At 48.4% G+C, this 21,524-nt stretch overlaps 1 protein-coding gene across 1 annotated transcript in view; it reads left to right on the forward strand.

Moving 5' to 3' along the window:
• The window catches only part of LMBR1L (limb development membrane protein 1 like), a 46,705-nt gene that overhangs the window by 10,773 nt on the left and 14,408 nt on the right, over positions 1-21,524 (forward strand). Inside the window, exons 2-4 of the mRNA XM_056862991.1 lie at positions 17,809-17,890; positions 19,427-19,463; positions 20,724-20,863. Coding sequence (XP_056718969.1) covers positions 17,809-17,890; positions 19,427-19,463; positions 20,724-20,863 — 259 coding nt within the window. The remainder of the gene's footprint in view (positions 1-17,808; positions 17,891-19,426; positions 19,464-20,723; positions 20,864-21,524) is intronic.

Here is a 21,524-nt window from a genome sequence, read left to right on the forward strand (position 1 = left end):
TTGGTTTTATGGCACTGAAAGGGGGGAGCCTTTTAAAATAGGCCACTTCTTGTCTCGGAGACAAACTGAAGCAGCAAATACTCTGGCAGCCACTGCTCCAAAGTGAACGCTGCACACGGAGCCAGAACAAAGTTGGACAAGGCAGCTGAAGGATAGTAGCTATGTACAATGTTCAAGCCCCCAGCTCTTTTACTTGGCAGTCTTAGGGAAAGCAGAAGGGCTTCCGAGAAGCTTGTTTTTCTTGTTTAACTGGGGTATAAATTCAGGGAGGCTGAAGCTTCATCCAAGGGGAGGATGTCCAGCCCCAGTGTCTTCTCTTTCCAAGCCAAAATCTCCTTGATGATGCCCTTTGCATGTATACTTCCTCCTTCTCTGCTGCTGGAAGAAAATTTTATCCTGCTTTTTGGCGTCTTACTTAACTTCTTGTGGGCATGAGAACTTCAGAGCCCTGTGTGAGAGTCCCAACCCAACTGTGCTAACTTCGCAAAATCACTTGCTCAGACTTGGATGCAGAAACAAAGGATTTATTGAAGGCTTCAGATGGTACAAGACAGACACGAGTTTAAAGTTGCAAGTGAGCTACCGATCAGGGTTACAGAATATATCTCCTACAGGGCACTGGGGTTCACACTTCTGTTATGGGAAGCTACAAGATAGATTGGTGCAATACAAAACATCAAACGGTCTCAGAAAGACTGTTGGGACTATCAGATCTTCAAGGCCGAATCTGGCCCGAGGGAGTGCATGCATGAAGCGCAGCAGGGGAGGGGAAGGCGGCACCTGGGAAAGACAGACGAGGCGCCTGGACCCGGGGAGGTGTGAACTGCTTTTACGAGTTCAAAGGGGACAGGGGAGGAGGATACGGAAAGGAGAAGGGGAGTCAGAGACACATGGCCCTCACATTCTGCCCCCCTTAAGGCCTCCCTCCCGCAAGGTCGGGAGGGCGAGGCTTATCAGGGTAGGCACAGTGGAACTCACGAACCAGGCGGGGGGCCGCCATGTGGGGGGCTGCCACCCATTCATCGTGTGCAGGACCCAGATGTTTCCATCGAACAAAATAGTACAATTTCCCTTTCTTCCATTTGGAATCTAAGACCTTGGACACTTCCAAGTGTGTGTCCCCGCCCACCACCGTAGGAATCTCTGGCTTGGGGGGGGGAGTGGAGTTGGGGAGCGGCCACGTACGGTTTAAGTAGACTGATGTGAAAGACTGGGTGAATGCCCTTAAGGGTTTTTGGCAGCACCAATTCCACTGTGACTTCATTGATCACTCGGGATATGGGAAAAGGTCCTACGAATCGATCATTTAGTTTTTTGCAGGGTCGGAGCGAGCGCAGGTTCTTGGTGGAGAGATAAACCTGCTCCCCTACTTTAAGTTCCCAGCCCGGGGACCGGTGTTTATCGGCTTGTTCCTTGTATTTGCGTTTGGCCCGTTCCAGGTTCTTTTGTAACCAGGGCCAAGTGGATTGGACCACTAGCACCCACTCCTGGACCTCCTGGATCGCTTCGAGCTCAGGAGTGACGGGGGTGGAACCGAATGGACCGAAATCAGTCCCGTACACTACCTGGAAAGGGCTAAAGCCTGTGGAGGAGTGGGGGGCATTGTTGTAGGCATACTCGGCAAAAGGCAATAAGTCCACCCAATCATCCTGGTGATAATTAACATAACAACGGAGGTAACACTCGACCACGGCATTTACTCGTTCGGTTTGGCCATCGGTTTGGGGGTGGTAAGAGAGGAGAGACCTTGCTCCTCCACCCCTAATAGTTTCAGGAAGGCTCGCCAGAACTTGGCGACGAACTGGACCCCCCGGTCGGAGAGGACTTTCCTGGGGACCGAGTGAAGTCTGAGGACATGAGTGACAAACAATCTGGCCAATCCCTGGGCCGAGGGGAGTCCGGCACAGGGAACGAAGTGGACTTGTTTGGAGAAAAGATCTGTGATCACCCACAGGACCGTTTTACCCCGGCTGAGGGGCAAATCGGTGATAAAGTCCATGGCGATCACCTCCCAAGGTCGGGTGGGAGTCTCTAAAGGTTTCAAGAGCCCCGGGGGTTTGCCCATCCTTTTCTTGGCCGTGGCGCAGATGGGGCAGCTGCGAACGTACAGTTCCACGTCAGCTCTCATACCGGGCCACCAAAACTGTCGCCTCACTAAATGCAGGGTCTTGACAAACCCGAAATGACCCGCTAGTTTGGCCCCGTGGACCAGACCCAGGACCTCCTTGCGGAGGGATGCCGGGACATAGAGTTTCCCCCCCTGCACCCACCAAGAGTCCCGTTGTTCCATGCCGGCGGGGAGAGACTGCTGCTCGGCTTCCCGCAGAGATGCGTCCCGGAGCCGTTGCAGAAAAGCTTCCGGGACACCTTTGAGCAGGGGACCCTCTGGCTGACGGGCGTGGGACCGGGTGGTGACGGCCAGTCCCGGGACCTCCCCTCGTTGCTCGGGGGTGAACAGGGAATCCACGGGGCGGGCAAAGTCATTGCGGTACTGGGGAAGTCGGGATAAGGCATCCGCCAGGGTATTTTCCTTCCCGGGTACGTGCTTGAGGGTGAAACGGAACTTAGCAAAAAACTGAGCCCATCGGATTTGTTTAGCGTTGAGCTTTCTAGCCCCCTTGAGGGCCTCTAAATTCTTGTGGTCGGTACACACCTCAAAAGGAAATTCTGCCCCCTCCAAGAAATGTCTCCAGATGGTGAGGGCATGCTTAACGGCCGCCGCCTCCTTCTCCCAAATAGCCCAGTTGACTTCAGATTGGGAAAACTTTTTGGAGAAGTAGGCGCACGGTCTCAAAACCCCACCGTCGTCTCGCTGCAGGAGAGCCCCCCCCCATGGCAACATCCGAGGCGTCCACCTGGACTACGAACGGTTTATAGCAGTCCGGGTGGGCTAGTACTGGTTCGGATGAAAAGAGCAGTTTAAGCTCTTCGAATGCCTGCTGGCAGAGCGGCGACCACTGCAAACGGGCCGAGGGCAGAGCGGCGTTTGCCCCCTTCCCCTTGGTGCGTAAAAGGGAAGTGAGGGGGAGGGCCACCTGTGCGAAATTGGAAATGAAGTTGCGGTAAAAATTGGCAAACCCCAGAAACTGTTGTAGTTGTCGGCGTGTGGTGGGGGGTTCCCAGTCCCTTACCGCCCGAACCTTCTCGGGGTCCATTTCCAAGCCCTGGTGGGAAATTACATAACCTAAGAAGGTGATGGAGGGCTGATGGAACTCGCATTTGGATACCTTAGCAAACAATTTATGTTCTCGCAGCCGCTGGAGAACCTCGCATACCAGTCGGACATGCTCTTCCATGGTTTCGGAATAAATGAGGATATCATCTAAAAATACCACTACCCCCCGAAATAACAAATCATGTAAAACTTCATTAATTAATTGCATGAACACACTCGGAGCCCCTGAAAGTCCGAACGGCATCACTAAATATTCAAACATGCCAAAACAACTCGAAAAGGCCGTCTTGGATTTGTCCCCCTCCTTAATGCGGATGCGGTGGTAGGCTTCCACCAAATCCAATTTGGTGAAGATCCGGCCTTCCTTCAATTGTGCTAGAAGGTCTGGAATGAGAGGGAGGAGGTAAGCGTTAGACTGAGTGACAGCGTTCAGTCTACGAAAGTCAATGCACAGTCTCAAATCTCCCGTTTTCTTTTTGACAAAGAAAGCGGGGGCGGAGTACGGAGCCTTCGAAGGACGTATGAAACCCCTCGCCAAGTTAGTGTCCAAATAGTCCCACAACACGGCTTTCTCATTGGGGCTCATGGGGTAAACCTTCCCCTTGGATAACTTGCCATCTCCCACAATCTCAATAGCGCAGTCAGTCTCTCGGTGTGGAGGCAGCTCATCGCATTCCCTCACGTCAAATACATCCGCAAACTGGGAATACTCGGAGGGCAGTTGGGGTGGGGTGGTGATGGGCACGGGGGACCCCACCAAGGCGGCAGCCGGGGTGCAGAGCACTCGGTCCTTATCGTGCAATCCGCAGGGGTCCTCGGGGAAAGTGAGTGTTCGCTTGACCCAGTCAATGGAAGGATTGTGCCCCTGCAGCCAATTCATCCCCAAAACCACGGGGGCGACTATGGGGGCAATGGTAAAGTAAAGCCGTTCCCAATGTTCCCCAATAGCCATAACCACCGCAGTGGTGCGGTGGGTGACGGGTCCCTTTTTAAAGTCACTACCGTCCATTTGAGAGAAATGGAGGGGACCGGGGAGTCGCTTGCGTCGGACACGTAATTTCTTGGCCGCTTCCTCACTAATTAAGGTGCGGGCGCACCCAGAATCGACTAGCGCGGGGAATTCTAATACCGAACCCCCTTTGGGTAGGGAAAGGTGGACCCTAATGTACACATTATCTTCCTGGGCGCTTACCATCTGTGGAGCTTCTTGCACAATAATCGGAGCGGTCTGCTGAGGAGCCCCTCTTACAGCAGACTGACGGCGTTTTTTGCCGACACTTCCCATTCTTCCTCCTCGCTGGATGAAGGGGACGTGGTAGTTGTAATCCGTGACTCGGCCGAGTCAAAGGCTGCATTTGTAATCCTGGGTCCCGATGGACCAGCTGAGGAGGAGGCTCCATCTTGGGTGCGCGCGTGCAACACGGAGGGCGCACTCCGGCGTCCAGGTGCGCTGCTCCGGCGTCGAGGTTGACCTTCCGCCGGGGTCTTCTCCGGTTCGGCTGGGGTCGGGCGAGGAGGAGCCGGACGTCTGGAGCGGGACCGGCATTGCGAGGCGAAGTGACCCTTACCCCCACAAACTAAGCACACACCTGTTTCAAAGCGCTTGCGGCGTTCGGCTGTCGAGGGGCCGCCACCGCCCGGGGGTCGGGGGTCTCTGGTACCGCCGGGTCTGTCCCCCCTTGGCTTAAAGTCGCGGCCGGTGCGTTGTTTGGACAGGGTCAGGAGTTGCTTCCGATTCTCGATATCGGCGGCATGGCGCACCCAACCCTCAACGTCCGGGGGGTTACCTTGCATGAAGGCCCAATGTTGCAGGTCCGGGTTCAATCCTTCTCTGAAGCACTGCACACGGGTCGCTTCGCTCCAATCCAAAATCCTGCTCGATAGCGACTGGAATTCACTTGCATACTGCGCCACCGACTTAGTCCCTTGGCGTAGTTGCATCAGAGTAGCCTTGGCACGCTCTCCCAGGTTCGGGTCCTCGAACCGATTTCGGAGCGCAATCATGAACTCATCCAGGCTCCGCAGTACAGGGGAGCGGAGCTCGTACTGTAACACCATCCACGCGGCCGCTTCGCCTTGTAGGAGGGAGGCCACGTATTGGACCTGGGATTCCTCGGAGGTAAAGGTTCGGCCCTGCTCCCGCATAAAAATGTCTACTTGGACCATAAAGAAGGTCAATTGGTCTCCCGACCCATCATACGTGATCTTCAAGTCACGGCGGGCCGGAGTACTGGGAGGAGCGGGTGGTGCCACCGGTGTCCCGTCTGGGGGATTACCGGGAGGGGGCTGTACCTTTAACGCATCCATTGCGGCGGCCATCTCGAGCATTAGGGTCTGCATGGTATCCATCCGTTCCAGCAAACCCTGGCGTTCCTCCTGCCATCGCCTCCGCTCTTCGTCCATCTGGAGTAGCGTTAGGACCTCCTTACGCACGGGATCGTCCTCGAGCCCCGCGCTAGGGAATGCCATCCGGCGTGCCTTCGCCTCGGTCCGGGAGAGGGACCAGCCCTTGGGGGAGTCCAACCAGGAGTTGAAGGTGGTCCTGGGCCTAGTACCCCCACTTCTGGGCACCTTCTGCTTGGTGTCACCTTCCGGCGGGTTGGGGTCAGGCAACTCCGGGGCTGCAGGCTCCTTCGGTTTCTCAGGGGAAGAGGGTGTTTCCTCGTCGTCTCGCATGACTGTCCAAAAAGGTACAGGCGTAGAACGAAGAGGCAAGGACTTGCAACTTAATGTGAGAGTCCCAACCCAACTGTGCTAACTTCGCAAAATCACTTGCTCAGACTTGGATGCAGAAACAAAGGATTTATTGAAGGCTTCAGATGGTACAAGACAGACACGAGTTTAAAGTTGCAAGTGAGCTACCGATCAGGGTTACAGAATATATCTCCTACAGGGCACTGGGGTTCACACTTCTGTTATGGGAAGCTACAAGATAGATTGGTGCAATACAAAACATCAAACGGTCTCAGAAAGACTGTTGGGACTATCAGATCTTCAAGGTCGAATCTGGCCCGAGGGAGTGCATGCATGAAGCGCAGCAGGGGAGGGGAAGGCGGCACCTGGGAAAGACAGACGAGGCGCCTGGACCCGGGGAGGTGTGAACTGCTTTTACGAGTTCAAAGGGGATAGGGGAGGAGGATACGGAAAGGAGAAGGGGAGTCAGACACATGGCCCTCACATTCTGCCCCCCTTAAGGCCTCCCTCCCGCAAGGTCGGGAGGGCGAGGCTTATCAGGGTAGGCACAGTGGAACTCACGAACCAGGCGGGGGGCCGCCATGTGGGGGGCTGCCACCCATTCATCGTGTGCAGGACCCAGATGTTTCCATCGAACAAAATAGTACAATTTCCCTTTCTTCCATTTGGAATCTAAGACCTTGGACACTTCCAAGTGTGTGTCCCCGCCCACCACCGTAGGAATCTCTGGCTTGGGGGGGGAGTGGAGTTGGGGAGCGGCCACGTACGGTTTAAGTAGACTGATGTGAAAGACTGGGTGAATGCCCTTAAGGGTTTTTGGCAGCACCAATTCCACTGTGACTTCATTGATCACTCGGGATATGGGAAAAGGTCCTACGAATCGATCATTGAGTTTTTTGCAGGGTCGGAGCGAGCGCAGGTTCTTGGTGGAGAGATAAACCTGCTCCCCTACTTTAAGTTCCCAGCCCGGGGACCGGTGTTTATCGGCTTGTTCCTTGTCTTTGCGTTTGGCCCGTTCCAGGTTCTTTTGTAACCAGGGCCAAGTGGATTGGACCACTAGCACCCACTCCTAAGGGGAGTCAGAGACACATGGCCCTCACACCCTGCTTGAGACTCTCAGGCTCCCAAGAAACAAGTAACAGTTGATTAAGGCCGAGGAAATTCCGGAATAAAGTAGAAGAATGATAACATCCTGTCATCTGAGGAGTAGGACGCATCCGGCTTCAATCCACAATCCCACAGTGAGACCTTGTTGTTAGTTTTGTATTGGGTATAAAATTCAACATTTTGAAACATCTTGGTTTGATTTTTTTTTTTTTTAATGGAAAGCAAACTTGTATCCTCTTTGGCAGTGGAAGCAGGACGAGTGTCCATAGATAGAAAGATTTCTGCTTGCAGAGCACAGCTTGCTTCCCTCCTGCCCTCCTGCAGTCCCAAGTGCCCCCCCCCCCATATCAGGGTGCCCTTTTCAGCTGAAGTAGTTTTCTATTTAAGATAAGTTATAGTCCAAATGTTATTCATCATGAAATAAGGATTAGTTTTTAGTTATGTAGCATGAGGCTGTATATTCATGCAATGTTTAATTTTTTTGGTAAATGAATTGCATTAATCCATTCACGAAGAGGTTTCTTTAAGATTATTTTGGGCAATTTCTTCTAACTAGAAGATATTATCACAGATGCTTGGTTTTGCAGTTCTCAAAACTGAATTTGTGTATGCAGAGATAACATGCCTCTTCAGAGCAAAAATGTTATAAACTAAACCTACAGAGTTGAGAAAAAGCCCTTAATCCCATTGTTCCTTTGCAAATCTGTGTACACAGAATTAACCCCATACCCCATAAGTGCTAGATTTCAAGAGGTTCAATGAATAGAAGATTGTTTGGAGTGGAATAGATCTGCACAAGGAGCTAATTGTGAGGAGGTAGGGGCAAGCAGCAAAAATGAAAGTGAAACTCTTTGATCCTTGGGATCCTTGTGTGTATAGCCTGAGGTTTATCATATTATCTCCCTGGAGGATAAAATCTCTAATGGCTGCAGGCCATAAAAGAGTGTAGAAAATCATGATTTAAATCTAGTCTTACTGACTAGTGTTTTAAATTATTTAAATCAAATCTACCCTGGGGTCATTTCTGAACATTGTGGAGTAGAGCCATACGGGGAATGGCTGTCTGAGTAACAGAGGTCCCATGCTGTGAAGAGTTGCTTTGAAAGTCAGAACCAGTTTGTGGATGCTGACAGGCGAACATGGAATTGGTGGACTCTGCTCCCATCTTGTTATGCCTGCGTGGAAGTTGATTGCAGCACTTTTTGAATTTTAGCACTGGCTGTAACAGTTGACCCCGGAGGTTAGAGGGTATAGATTATTACAGAAATCCATAATACCTTTTATTGGGAGCAACCTAATGACATGTAACCATGTGCGAGTTCATGATGAGGTCCTGGCCCTCTGAGGAGGGAGTGCCACTGCAGCATCTGATCACAAGGCAGCCTGTTTAATGCTCCTGGTTTGTGTATTTTGGAGACTTCAGGTTTCCTTAGTGCCCAGTTTTTAGAGGGGGGTACATATGAAGCTCCATCACAATTTGTCACCTGCATGGCTTGTTCGGAGTCAGATGGCCTACCGCATTCTTTTTAGGAACTGCTCCCCGAAAAATCTCTGTTTAAGATCAAATCCAGCATGGCCTTTCTGAAGTATATCTGATTCCAAGCTCACCAGTGCTGCAGTTTAGCACAAACTGACCTGGAAGTCCCATTGTCCAAGCTGGGACTTCCTTCTGAGTAAACATGCCTAGAGTTTCTCTGAGTGAAATAGATCAACTCGTTCTTGTACAGGAATGGTGGAAGAGAGACTCTACATTCACTTCTGAGAAGGCAAATAGTTTCCATCTGAGTTGAGATGCCTAATACAAACCAGAGAAGTGCGTGGCTTACGTGGGACTAAATTTCCCCCTCATCCAGTCGGACTCTGACCCTGTTCGTTTTTTCCTCCTTGGGAGTCCTTTAGAAGTTCCTTGTCTCAGCACAGTCAGCGTGGCACTCCGACCTTTTACCTTCTGCATGCTTGTTCGCTCTTGCATCAATCCCCCCCATTCCCCATTGTGTAAGACAACACACGGCAGTAACAATGTGTACCTGCCATTAATGTTATCTGAAGAAATTCTGAAAGGAGTTCAGGGATCTCATACCTGAGCCACCAAGCAGCAGGCTTGTGCATGTTTAGTTGAAGGGTTTAGAGTACTGGTCTGTAAAGGATCCTGGTTGGTTTGGCTGGTTGGTTTGACATGCTGGGGTTCCCATCTGCCAAGGGTTGCCTTGCAGAGACACAGGCTTCCAGTATGCTGTGCTTCTTGGTTCCCTTTCTGAATTCTTAAATGGGAAAGTGATCTCTTTCATCTGCTAATGAGCTAAAATAGGGGTACGTAGCCAGCATGGGCAGCTAGAGTGGTGTTGTGGCTGGGGTGTCAGGCTAGGGTCTGGGAGTCTGGGGTCTGAATCCCCACTCTGCCATGGAAGCTAACTGGGTGGTCTTGAGCCTGTTGCGCACACTAAGCCTTGCCTGTCTTCCCAGGGTTTTTGTGTTGATGAAATGGGGGAGGTGCGCCACTATGAACTCCTTATAATCACTTTCTTGCAAGGGGAAAAAAAACTTTGGGGACGTTTTGGCCTTCTCAGTATATAAATTTCCATTTTGGTGGGGGCTGCCAGTAGACCAGATAAAATTCCCTTGAAGCCTCTCAGCCACCACTTGATAATCTTTGGGTAGGGAGGTTGTAAGCAACGGGAGGTGATCTTACAGAGGACTTCTATGGCTTTTGAGCATCATGTCTGCATGTTGAGCCTCGACTTTACCCTTTCTTGTTTTCTCCATAAAATCTGAGGGACGGGAAAAAATAATGAAATCTGTAACTGGTCAGGAGGAGTCTGGGTTCTGTCCTGGGAGTGTCAGCAAGGTGGCCACCTGATAAAGGTGTTTGGCCTTTGCGGGATGGACCCATGTGAAGGATGCTCTTGAGCAGAACGGGGGCTTAGCCACCTAGATACTGGCCACGTTGTCCGGTGATAACAGCTTTGGCTTAAAATGTGCTGCACTGATCTTTCAGCCTTTGTCCTGCCCTGTGTACATGGCTGTGGAATTGGGAAAGTACTGTTTATTTTATTTGCAGCATATGTGGCTTGGGAAAATAGCAGTTTCTGGCTGTGGGATTGTACTAGAGCAGGCTGTTCCTCAGATTTTTGAGAGGGAGGTAAGCTGTGCTGAGTTTGGGCCTGAATCGGCTTGTTGTAGGACTGTTCTTCATTCATACAGTGGTGACTCATACCTGGCTTCTCTGCAAAACAGAGAAATATTTAGATCTGTACCAGGCATTAACAGTGTGGGTTCCCATAGAAATCAGTTTTATCACCCATGCCTTTTAACTTTGTATGTCAGGGATCCCCAATGTGGTGCCATGGCACCCACCGATACCTTTTCTGGCACCCGCCAGGTGTTTTTAGGAAGTGGGCAGGGCCAGATAGGGCATTTGCCCTGCAAGGCTTCCGATGGACTATTGGAGATTTGATTGGCTGTGCTGATTTTTTAAAAAATGTTCCTTCAGGGGCAGCTGCCACCACAGCACAAGGATCTGCACCATGTTACTGAAGTTGTGACAATCATTTTCTGGCTGGCTCTGCCTCTTGCAGCAGCCATTTTAACTCAGCCATTTTGTCTTGGTGCCCACCATGCCGTGCCAGAATTCCAAATGTGCCCGCAGGCTCAAAAATGTTGGGGACCCCTGCTCTATGTTAAGGCCCTTAGGAGAGCTGATCCATGATTTTGGTGTTGGGGGAATTCATCACTATGCTGATGACACCCCAGCTATGTATTTCTGATTCTGTTTGGACTGTCCTGAGCCAGCACTTGCTTGCTGTGGTCAAGTGGCTAAAGGGGAACAGGTTTGGAACTGAATTCTAGTTAGATGTTAGGTGATGCTGGTTGGTGAAACTGAAGCATTGAGGGTAATATTCTTTGCACATTTGATAGGGTACAGCTGACCCAGCACCATTGCTGGGGAGACAGGTGGCATCAGCTGTGAAAAAATGCCTCCCTCCATTTCCATCTGGCACGAAGATTAGCACCATATCTTAACCCATCTGACCTGGCCATGTGGATCCATGCTACCATAACCTTGAGTGTCTAGAGCAGGGGTGGGGAACGTCAGGCCCGGGGGCTGTATAAGGCCCGTGAAATCATTTGGTCTGGCCCTTTGTGGGTCCTGGCAGATCTCTAGCTCAGAAGGATCTAAGACTGGCGATCTGCCTCCTCCCGCGGACAGGAATAGCCTCTATTCAAGGTGGATGTGAGTTTGTTTTGCCAAGAAAAGGAACCTTTTCCCCCCTTGCAGAAGAGTCATTATCTATGGAGCTGCTAGGACCTCCCAAGAAACTGTGTTAACCCTTTCCCACCCGGGCCGTGGAGAAACTACGTGGCAGACACTCAGAGCTGTCTCTGGTCGTGCCTCTTCGCTAACTGTTTGACCAAATATAGCAGGCTAATTTTTAAGTTGATAATTTTGTATGGCCCGCGAATGATGGTATAAATAGCCAAATGGCCCTTGGCAGAAAAAAGGTTCCCCACCCCTGGTCTAGAGACTGCTCTAATACACGCTACATGGCACTATACCTGCTCAGAAACTTCATCTTGAGCAAAATGCTGCAACCTCATTCTTATCAGACACATTAAATTAAAACATTACATCCATTTTGCAGTCCCTTTATTGCTTTCCATTTAGTTTCTAGGTTCAATTCAAGGTGCTGATTATTATCTATAAATCCCTTCATGGCCTAGGACCCACATACCTGCCCAGGTGCCTCTGCCTTTATTCATCTGAACAGGGCTTTTTCAGAGAGACAGTTGAAAATGCTTTTAACGGCTGTTTTCAACTGTCACCTGACTGACAGCCCATCATTTCCCATTGGCTGCTCTTAGGGAGAGGCGGAACCTAACCTGTCCATCACTCCCTCCTTTTTTTGTATGTTAACATCCAGTCTGATGAATTCTGGAAGACCCAAAGTCTTGCACTGTGTGTTGTGCCAGTCTTGGTCTTAATAACGTCATTTAATACCCCACTCCCTCCCCCATGGGAATCTAAAGCTGTCTACAGCCTTCTCTGTTTTATCCTTCCAACACCCCTGTGAAGTAGGTTGGAAGGGGGAGAAAAAAGAAGAGTTGGCTTTTATATGCCGACTTTCTCTATCACTTAAGGCAGAATCAAACTGGCTTACAATCACCTTTCCTTCCCCTCCCCACAACAGACCCTGTGAGGTAGGTGCGGCTGAGAGAGCTCTAACAGAGCTGGGACTAGCCCAAGGTCACCCAGCTGGCTTCATGTGGAGGAGTGGGGAAACCAGCCCAGTTCTCCAGATCAGAGTCCACCGCTCTTAACCACTACACCATGCTGGCTCAAGATCACCAGCAAGCTTCCATGGCAGAGAAGGGATTCAAATCTGGATCTCCCAAATCCTAGGCTCCTTTCAACCTGCCCTTATAATCCGTTTGAGCAGCCAGTTGCTAACTGATTTTTTTGTGTCAATTCAGATACAACCGTTTGTCCTCTTGGCTGCTAACAGATTTTTTTTTACCTTTTCCAACAAAGCTGCTTGCGTTCTGTTGGCATCCTAGGGCTCAGCCATTGTTTTATGAAAAATGCTTTCTCCCATTTTCAGTTCTTCCTTGCACTTCTGAATCGCTCCGTTGTGAACAGTCTGGAGTGCTTCCAAAAGGACCACTATCCCCCCCACCCCCCCACGCCTTTTCCCAAGCCATGTTCTTTTTCAACAGCTACAGGCATGTCAATGGCAATGGTGCAGCTTTAGCACTATAGCGCAAATCTTAGAATGTTTTTTAAAAAGCTGAAAAAGAACACAGCGCAGAAAAAGGTGGGGGGAAAATAGCGGCACTGTTTGAAAGGGTCAGAGTGCTTTAGAGACAGCTCATAGACGGATTGAAACGAGCTGAGTGAAACACCCATCCCTGAATTGCTTTCCTTGGATTCGAGCCAACAATGGATTACATCTGGTTTAGCACGGTAACCTGAAAGGGGGCATAGTCTGACAATCCAAGTACTACGACACATTGGCTCTCATGGATGGTATCAGGCAGGGGTTTCTATGGACTACCATGGCTATCTGGAACTAAACAGATGGGAATGATGTTTATAATAGCTGTGGTCAGTGTCATCTTCCAGCTGGTGATGGCTCTTTCTTAATAGGGTTGTGCTGTGTTTTGTTGTATATTCTTAGGAGACTCTTTATTAAAGCCGGTTTGCCTCTTGCTTATTGCTAAAGACAGCCAATTACAGGGCTGTGACGTTTCCTTTGTTTGGGATGGGCATGTCCCCAATCTTTGTGGCTCAAACAATTCAGGGCACCTTGTAGAAACCACCTCAACCAGCCCTGCTGCATAACTTCCTGCCACGTCATCTCGTAGGCAGGGATTTCCAGCTCTCAAAACACAGGATGCCAATTTACTAGTATAAATGTCTTTTCTCACTTCTGCTTCCTTTACCTCTGTGGAAGAAATGTTAGGTGGGGTGGTGGTAGACAGTGAAGAAAGCTGACAGGAAGGAAGTTGATATGTTTGAAATGTGGTGTTGGAGGACAATTTTACAGATGGTGTAGACTGCCAAAAAGACAAATCAGTGGGTTCTAGATCAAATCAGGCCTGAACCTTTCTGTAGAAGCTCAAATGACTAAACTGAGCCTATCATACTTGGGTCACATTATGAGAAAGCGAGAGTCACTGGAAAAGACACTAATGCTAGGAAAAGTTGAAGGCAGCAGGAAAAGAGGAAAACCCAACATGAAATGGAGTAAAAGGAAGCCACGGCCCTCAGTTTGCAAGTCCTGAGCTAGGCTGTTAACAATAGGACATTTGGATGTTATTAATTCATAGGGTCACCTTAGGTTTGAAGGGATGGCACTTGACACACACACACAGGCCTTTTGTCATGAGAGAGAAAGGCTAGTAACCAGTGGAAGAGGATATAGACTTGTGTGAGGGTTAGAGGCCCACTTCCTCATCTGATGCAAGTACTTTTTATTTTCATTTCTCCCCTTTGAGACTTCGTTGCTGATCTGCACTTGTGTTTCTGCAGTGTTGATCTACAGTTTCAATAGCACAAACTTGACAGAGCTGAGAAGCCATGTTTACATGGTCTGTCTTACCCATATGCAGAATACGCCCAGTCCTTATCATCTCCTGTCAGGCTAACAGTGTCGCTGTCAGAAATCGTTCCATCTATGCTTATTCCCCTGGGCCCGTTTGGGTCTGATATAAGTTCAGAAGGTTTTTTTCTTCCTGTCAGCCAGAATTGTGGTACACTGGACAAGACAGACCTTATAAGCTTGGGCCAGTACTTTTTGTTAATATCTTGAAAATAATCAGCCATGGTTTAAAATCTGTTTTATTGTCAGTGTTTATTGTGAATGTCTGGTTGCATTGACTTGAGTTTACTAATTGCTGATTTTCTCTGGAGTGTGTGTTTGTGGCCTCTGTAGTGTTTGCATTCTCAGCCTGGGAATATGTTCCCTGTTTTTGCCTCATGTCTGAGGTCATGTGACTTGGTCCCTGAGTGGTATTCTGCTACTATTTCCTCCATCTACAAGAGAGAGAGACCTGAATGTTACTGTAATAATGAACACAAGTTCTAAGGAGAAAGGCGGTACACTAATCTTAAATAATGCTTTGTTGCCTGAAGGACTCTTTTAAAGGATTGTTGTACTGAGTAATGTGGACTTGCAGTGAGATTGGAAGCCATGTGTGTGGGGTCTTTTCAGTTCCTCTTTGCTAGCAGAAGCTCACATTGCCCCATAATGGTCCCTCTGGAGTAGCACCTGGTGACGCCTGAGGGGTTGTTTCTGGAAGGTAAAAATCAGCCATCCCAATCCCCCATGTCTGCATAGAAATGCCTATTATATTAGAAATTCTTATTATATGCTCACACACATCTCCTCGGATCCAAGCCTTGGTGTATACTGTTCACAAGTACCACTTTGTGTGTGGGCCACCCCTCACGTGTTGGGCTGACATCTGTCACTGCACAGTTGAGTAGTTGGAGCTTTTATAGGATCAGGAGTCTGAAACGTGAGCAAGAGAAAACGATGCTTAAAATTAAATCTGGCTTTTTTAATCACTACAGACAGAATGCCCTAACCCTGCCTAGCAAACAACATGTGACGGTTGAAACATTAATGAGTTCTGGAAGGGTGACCTGTTCTTGTTGGACAACTTGGTGCTAGCAATTTAATGCTCCTCTTGAGTCTTAGCAGGAGGTGGAGGATTTCAGGGTGAAGGAGAATGATTTCAGAAATGCTTCTGCAAAGCAGTAGGCCATACACTGAATGTTCAGGTTTAGCCCTGCCTTGTTCACATGGACACTTGGTGTTTCCATTTATTTATTTTGAGTATTTATAACTCTTCCGTTCCTATTGTTATTCAAAGCAGCTTGCAAAATGCAAAAAATATTTTTAAACAGCTCTGTGCAGAGTTCAGTGTGGAAAGAAGTAATTGTGTAACCGAACACAGCTCACAGCTTGGGCAATGTATATATATTGATCATGACCAAGTGTACCATGAATGAACACGGCTGTTCCTATGAATTACTTGAGCCTTTAGCTATCTTGCCTATTTGCATTTATGCTTTGGTTTTGAAGGATGGGATGCTTGAACACCACCTGGTTTGGCTTTTTCCATTTGCTGAGTGGTTTGACTGTTTACCTGCTCAACAAGGCTACTACACTGATAGGAAGGAATACAATTGGCTTTTCTTGTAGCCATGCCACTGGCAGATTTTTGAAAGTCTTTTCTTAAAACTGGTAAACACTTTTGCAAACTTACATTTTAACAATGATCTTCTTTAAAAAGTAAGTCTAGTCCCTTCTATTGTGGAGTTAAAGGGGGGAAAGTGGTGCCTGCACCTTTCCTCTTAGAACTCCACAATGGGGAGGGCTAGATATATATATATATTTTAAATGAAAGCTGAAACTAAAGCGACCAGGTAGGTGATGTGAAAGACCCCTGTCTGAGACCCTGGAGAACCGCTGCTGGTCTGAGTAGACAATACTGACTTTGATGGACCAAGGGTCTGATTCAGTATAAGGCAGCTGCATGTGTTCATGTGTGACCATTGCAATACACTGTTAGGATGCTAGTTGTCAATAGCATTTACTGATTTTTTTTTTTTTTTAAACCTGCCCAAAAATGCAGGGAAAACATTTTCTCACTGTATGGTGCAGCCATCCATTGTTAAACCAGTCATAAATTTTGTGTTTAAAAAACACCCTTTGGTGCTAATTGAAGTAGTTCTTATTACTTTGCACATGCACAGTTTTGAAAAACCCCGATGCAAACCTGTTTAGCAGGCTTTCAAGTCGTTCACTGCCAGTCAATCAGGCTGGGTGATAGCTCACATCTGATCGATCCATTTGAGAGCGGGAAGTTCGACTGTCAAATATGTTTGACATGAAATTCGCAGCATTCCTAGTTCAAAGGAGGAATCTGCATCGCAAATATTGGAATTAAATTTGGTAATCTTCCAAGGTTCAACATTGTTTCAGACACTTGTTTTGAATGGTGCAAAAGATGTCCAGAGGAAGACTGGTTTATTTACAGTTGCTCCTTGATGACAGTAACTAATTAGAAATGTTCATTTTTTTTTACAAGACTGGAAAGACTGCTGCTAGCCCATTATCGGGGGGGTGGGGTGGCATCATCTTGGTGTACTCTGTTTCTGGTGAGGTTAATGTTGCTGGTGTATTCTATTTCCTTGCTTCCATTCCATGCTGCCATTCAGGATGAAAGCGATGATTCTGAAGGATATTTTTGAATGATTCCCCCATTAGCCCCTGTCCTGTAAGTCTCCCCCCACCCATGTATCAAATGGTATGCCACGGCTCCTTCTTTGCTGGCTGCAGGTGCTTGTCTCCGATGCGAAGAATGGTGACCTTAATGGGAACAACTTTATGGTGGGAGAGGGGTGCCTTCAACCAACAACCTCTAATCCTGTCCCCTAAATCTCTTTCTTGTTGATGTAATGGCTGTTTCTCCTTCCTTTGCACCTATGAATTTCTGAGCACAGGGAATGAGGGGTGTGTGGAGCTGGGATTTTGGTAAAGGGCATTTGGTCTTGGAGGCATATAGGGACTAAGCTCTCTTTATTCCTTCTGCCAACTCAGGATTAACTTTGGGGATGGCTGACGTTGATTGTACCTAAGTGTGAATCTCCAACTAATGTATCTGTGCACTGGGTCACTAGTGTCTTAACCTCCAAGTTGAGTACCGGATCAGGTTCAAGGTTTTGGTATTAACCTTTAAAGCCCTAAACAGTCTGGGACCATTGTACCTGCGGGACCGTCTCTCGCAATACACCCCCCATGAGTGTTAATCTTAGGTATTAATAATCTACTGGAGGTCCCTAGCCCAAGAAGAATTCAGCTGTCCTCAGCCAGAGCTTTCTCAGCTCTGGCCCTGGCCTGGTGGAAAGCTCTATCAAGTGAGACCCATGCCTTGCGGGGCCTAGCTCAATTCCGCAGGGCCTGTGAGATGTTCCACCAGGCCTATGGTTGAGGCAGTGACAATTACCATACATCCTAGCTCGCCTCACTTCCCCTACCCCATTCCCATTCCCTCAGTTGTGTTCTTGGTACCTTTTTGTTTCTACCTTCCCTTCCCATTCCCTCCCCCCTCCTTGACTGGTTATCCCTGTCATTGTTATTAGATGTTAAGGGCACCAACTGGAATTTTAAAGCTAATAAGGTTTTTAACCACAATTTATAATATCGTGTATTTTTAAAACTGATTGCATTCTTTGGTTGTTAGCCGCCCTGAGCCTGACCATAGGAAAGGGTGGGATAGATATCTAATAAAATAAAATAAGCCTGTGTCTCCTTGTTTTCCTGCAGATCTGCACCCTTCTCTTTGCCAGCCTATACATCCTCTGCCACTTTATTCTAACCCGCTTCAAAAGGAACACAGACTTCACTGGTAAGTGGGAGAGTGGGAACTTGTAAGACACAAGGCTTTGACGTGTGGATCATACTGTTTTCAGAGTGTGTGCTTGGTTTTGGAAAGCTGCTAGTTATGTGTGTGTGTGTGGGGGGGAGTAGCAGTGCCTCTCTGATCTCTCCTCCCCCACATGTCCTGACAGCACTAGGAGATGGCACCAACCCAGTTGGTGTGTCTTAATACAGCAAGCTGTGCTCCCAACTCTGTGATTCAAGGTTCGTTGGGGAGGTGTCTGCACCATCCCACCTGTTTTTGAAAGCTTTTATGCATCCCTGGTGTTTTCTCCTTGACTGTGGTAAAAGCATCCTGCAAGATAAGTGTCTCCCATTTTATTTTATTTTTGAAGTAACTTTCTTAAATTCAAAGAAACAACAGCAAAACTTCCTGTGGGAACCTTGATGTTTTTTTAAGCCCCAGTGATGCAAGAATGACCTGGTCTAAGAACTCCTGTTGAAGACCAATAAAGTCTTCTGCCTACAGCAATGGATCGCTTACAGAATTGTTGTCGTTCTCCAAGATGAGAGGGCCCACAACCCTGGGGTCTTTTTTTGTCAATGCCACCTCTGGGGATACTTGGTCATTGTCTTTCCTCTCCCACCCTGCACCTTCCAAGATCTCTAGTATGACCTCGGCTTGCTGGGCATGACCGCTTTATTTAAAAGCAACCCCTAAGCCTGGTCTGTAATGGCCCTTGAAGCATTTCACTGGCAAATGTGAGAGTTCTCCTGGAGGAGAGGGAGAGAGGGAGTCCAGCTGATTATCATTTGCTGTGAACTAGATCAGTCCTTTTGGGTCTCTTGGTCTGTTGACTGTTGTGCAGAATCCAGCCTCTTTCAAGTGAAGCCAGCAACAAAGGGGGCTTCTTTCCTTCTTCCCCCCAATTGGGTTGCCTTAGGGAGGCTATGTTCTCTAGGGCCCTGCCTCTTTTCCAAGCTTTACTCTGTGCCATCCCCTGGGAAAGGACTCTTCTCATCAGACAGTTTGTGCTGTTGTTTAACCAAATTGCCGTGGCAGCAGTGAGCCTAGGAAACCTGGCCCTTGGGGCATGAGGCAGGTACCCTCTGCCACACTTCTCAATTGTGATCAGTTCTGTAGTTTGATGCTGGAGAGAACTTCCTGATTTTCGCTCCTTAATGTGATCCAAAAGCAGGCTTGCACCTGAGAGTCTGGCACAAGGCCCCCAATCACGGCAATTGGATAAATATTGTTTTGTTGGCATTAGGCAGGTTAGTATCAATGTGACTCTTCCCCCCCCCAAGTTCTACACAACAGCTGCAAAAAGCAGCTGTTGTGTAGAATTCAGAGGATCTGAAGGTGCTGCTGGCCTCATTGTGGTCCAGAGAATCCCATTCAAAGCAGTCCTGCACTGAACCTGGGCAGGAAACAGATTGGATCACACATTCAAATCACTTAACCAAAATGTCCTTTGAGTCTCTTCCAAGCTGGTATGTGTTGCAGGTGTGCTTGGAAGTGGAGCCTCAACTCACAGGACATCTTTTTCCTCTGTTCTCTTAGTTGATGATGACGAGGATGCTGCTGTCAACAGAATTGCGTAAGTTTCCTTTGTGCATCCTGTGCTGGCGTGTGCTTGTCTGTGATTTCTTTTTTCCTCCCTTTTGCTAGACCCAATACCAACTTCTCTGTTCATAGTGTTCCCCCCCTCCCCTTTAAAAATCAGTTTGCCACCCAATTGAAATGAGAACTGAGTAGGAAAGGGTTTACAGAGGTATCAGTGCTTCTCGGCCCAACACTTCAGTCCTCCTACAAATGCATACACGGAGACAATGTGAAGGGTCTCCTCCCATCTTCAGTTGGCCTGCCTAACATGTTTAATGATTGAAGGCTTCTTGGCATTTTGCCTTAAATGCATCCATCCAAAGTGGCAGAATTATGGGACCATCTGCAAAAGCTAGCGTTTCACCCAAAGGCTCAAGGAATATTGCCTATGTTTCTTCAGACATGTCGATGTGTGATATTTTTCTTAATTCCCAGTGCTGTTGTGAAGGGTATAAATATGCTGATGTTTCCAAGTTCTGCTGCTAGAAGACACTGTAGTGCTAGCACATGGAATTTGTTTCTCCTTGAAGGAGGGAAGTGCAACCTGGCAGATGCAGAAGCGAGGCTAGGAGCTTAGGTCCCCTCCGTTATGCAGCTATGTTATGTGAGAAGGGAAACAAGTTGTTAGACTAGAAAAGATAAGGCAACAGGTGGTAAGAGAACTGTTGTGCAAGATCTTCTTGGGGGTGGGTGGGAGAGATGGTCTTTGGCTGTGCTGACTCTGCTGCTGGTTGTGTTAGGCGTGGTTCATGCATACCAGAGAAGTATGCTTCAAACTGCAGGGTGGAGGATCTGTTTAAATACTCTCTGTAAACAGAGGGCCAGAGAGGCCTGGGCCATTTGATAGCTTTTGAGGATTGTCACTGTAAATAAGAAAAACATTTTAAAATGATGAAAAGTTCAAATTTGCAGCTCTGAGCTCAGTGTGTGTGGCGCATTTTTGTCTGATAGGGACCAAACTTAACAGGTGTCTACATTTGAGGCTACCTTTGGGCTTGAAGCCAAATGGCCCTCCTGGCCCTTCCTCTGATAGATTCTATTCCCCATGCGTGTGCACACATACTTCAGGGTCATTCTTCCTGTGGGGCTTTTATGCAAAGAACTGTTCAAAGTAGTGCCATCCGTTCTGCCCCCTTCTCCAGCCTGTTCTAACCAGGCCTTCTTTCAGAAGGAGGGGAATTGTGCCTAAAGAGTGTCCCCACACATCCCCCTTCCAGGCGACACATGTCCAACTCTCTCTTTGTTCCGTCCCCAGGCTGTGGCTGTGCACCTTCACCTTGGCAGTCTCTCTCGGCGCTGTGCTGCTGTTGCCCTTCTCCATCATCAGCAATGAAGTCCTGCTCTCCTTTCCACAGAACTATTACATCCAGTGGCTGAACGGCTCTCTCATCCACGGTGAGCTCCCTGAGCTGGCCTAATGCAAGCACTTTGGGCTCGCAACAGCTCTCTTTGTGTTGGACGGGCAGAGGGGCGTGCTTTGCTCACAGAGAGTATGGGAGCATGTCATGGGTCTCTTTGATAATAGCTAGGGATGTAATATACAGTGTGCCTTCCATTCTACTGGAAATCTCACAACTTGGTGTCCAGAACCAGGCATCCATCAGATTCTTGAGACTCCCACCTTTGTGTCCTGAGAGGGACAAACTTCTAGTCCCCGTGGCTGCTTGGGCAAGATTTACAAATGAAAGCCATTGCGAGAGACAACTGAGTTCTTCAGAGCATCCTGTTTCCAGTCCTGGCCTCGATGCTGTGTATTGCTGCTTGTCAGTGTCCCTTGAGCTTCGTTTCTCCCTTTACCTCTAGTATTACTCAATGGCAACCAAGCCCATCACGAATGGCCTCAGCCTGTATCCAGCCATCTGAATAGAAGCCAGAATTTCCCCACATGACTCTGTGTTCCTGCAACCCCCAGAGAGATCATTCCTGAGATTGTAGCATCCCTGTGGAGGAGCAGTTGTGGGGTTGGAGTGAGGGAAGTAGCCGGGGATGAAATCGCTCCTCTTCCACAAGGACATCCTCCTTGTCCCTCCTAATTTGAGCCCCCAGCCTATGCAGC

This window comes from Euleptes europaea, chromosome 1 (assembly GCF_029931775.1).
Source record: "Euleptes europaea isolate rEulEur1 chromosome 1, rEulEur1.hap1, whole genome shotgun sequence".
In the NCBI taxonomy this organism is placed as follows: Eukaryota; Metazoa; Chordata; class Lepidosauria; order Squamata; family Sphaerodactylidae; genus Euleptes; species Euleptes europaea.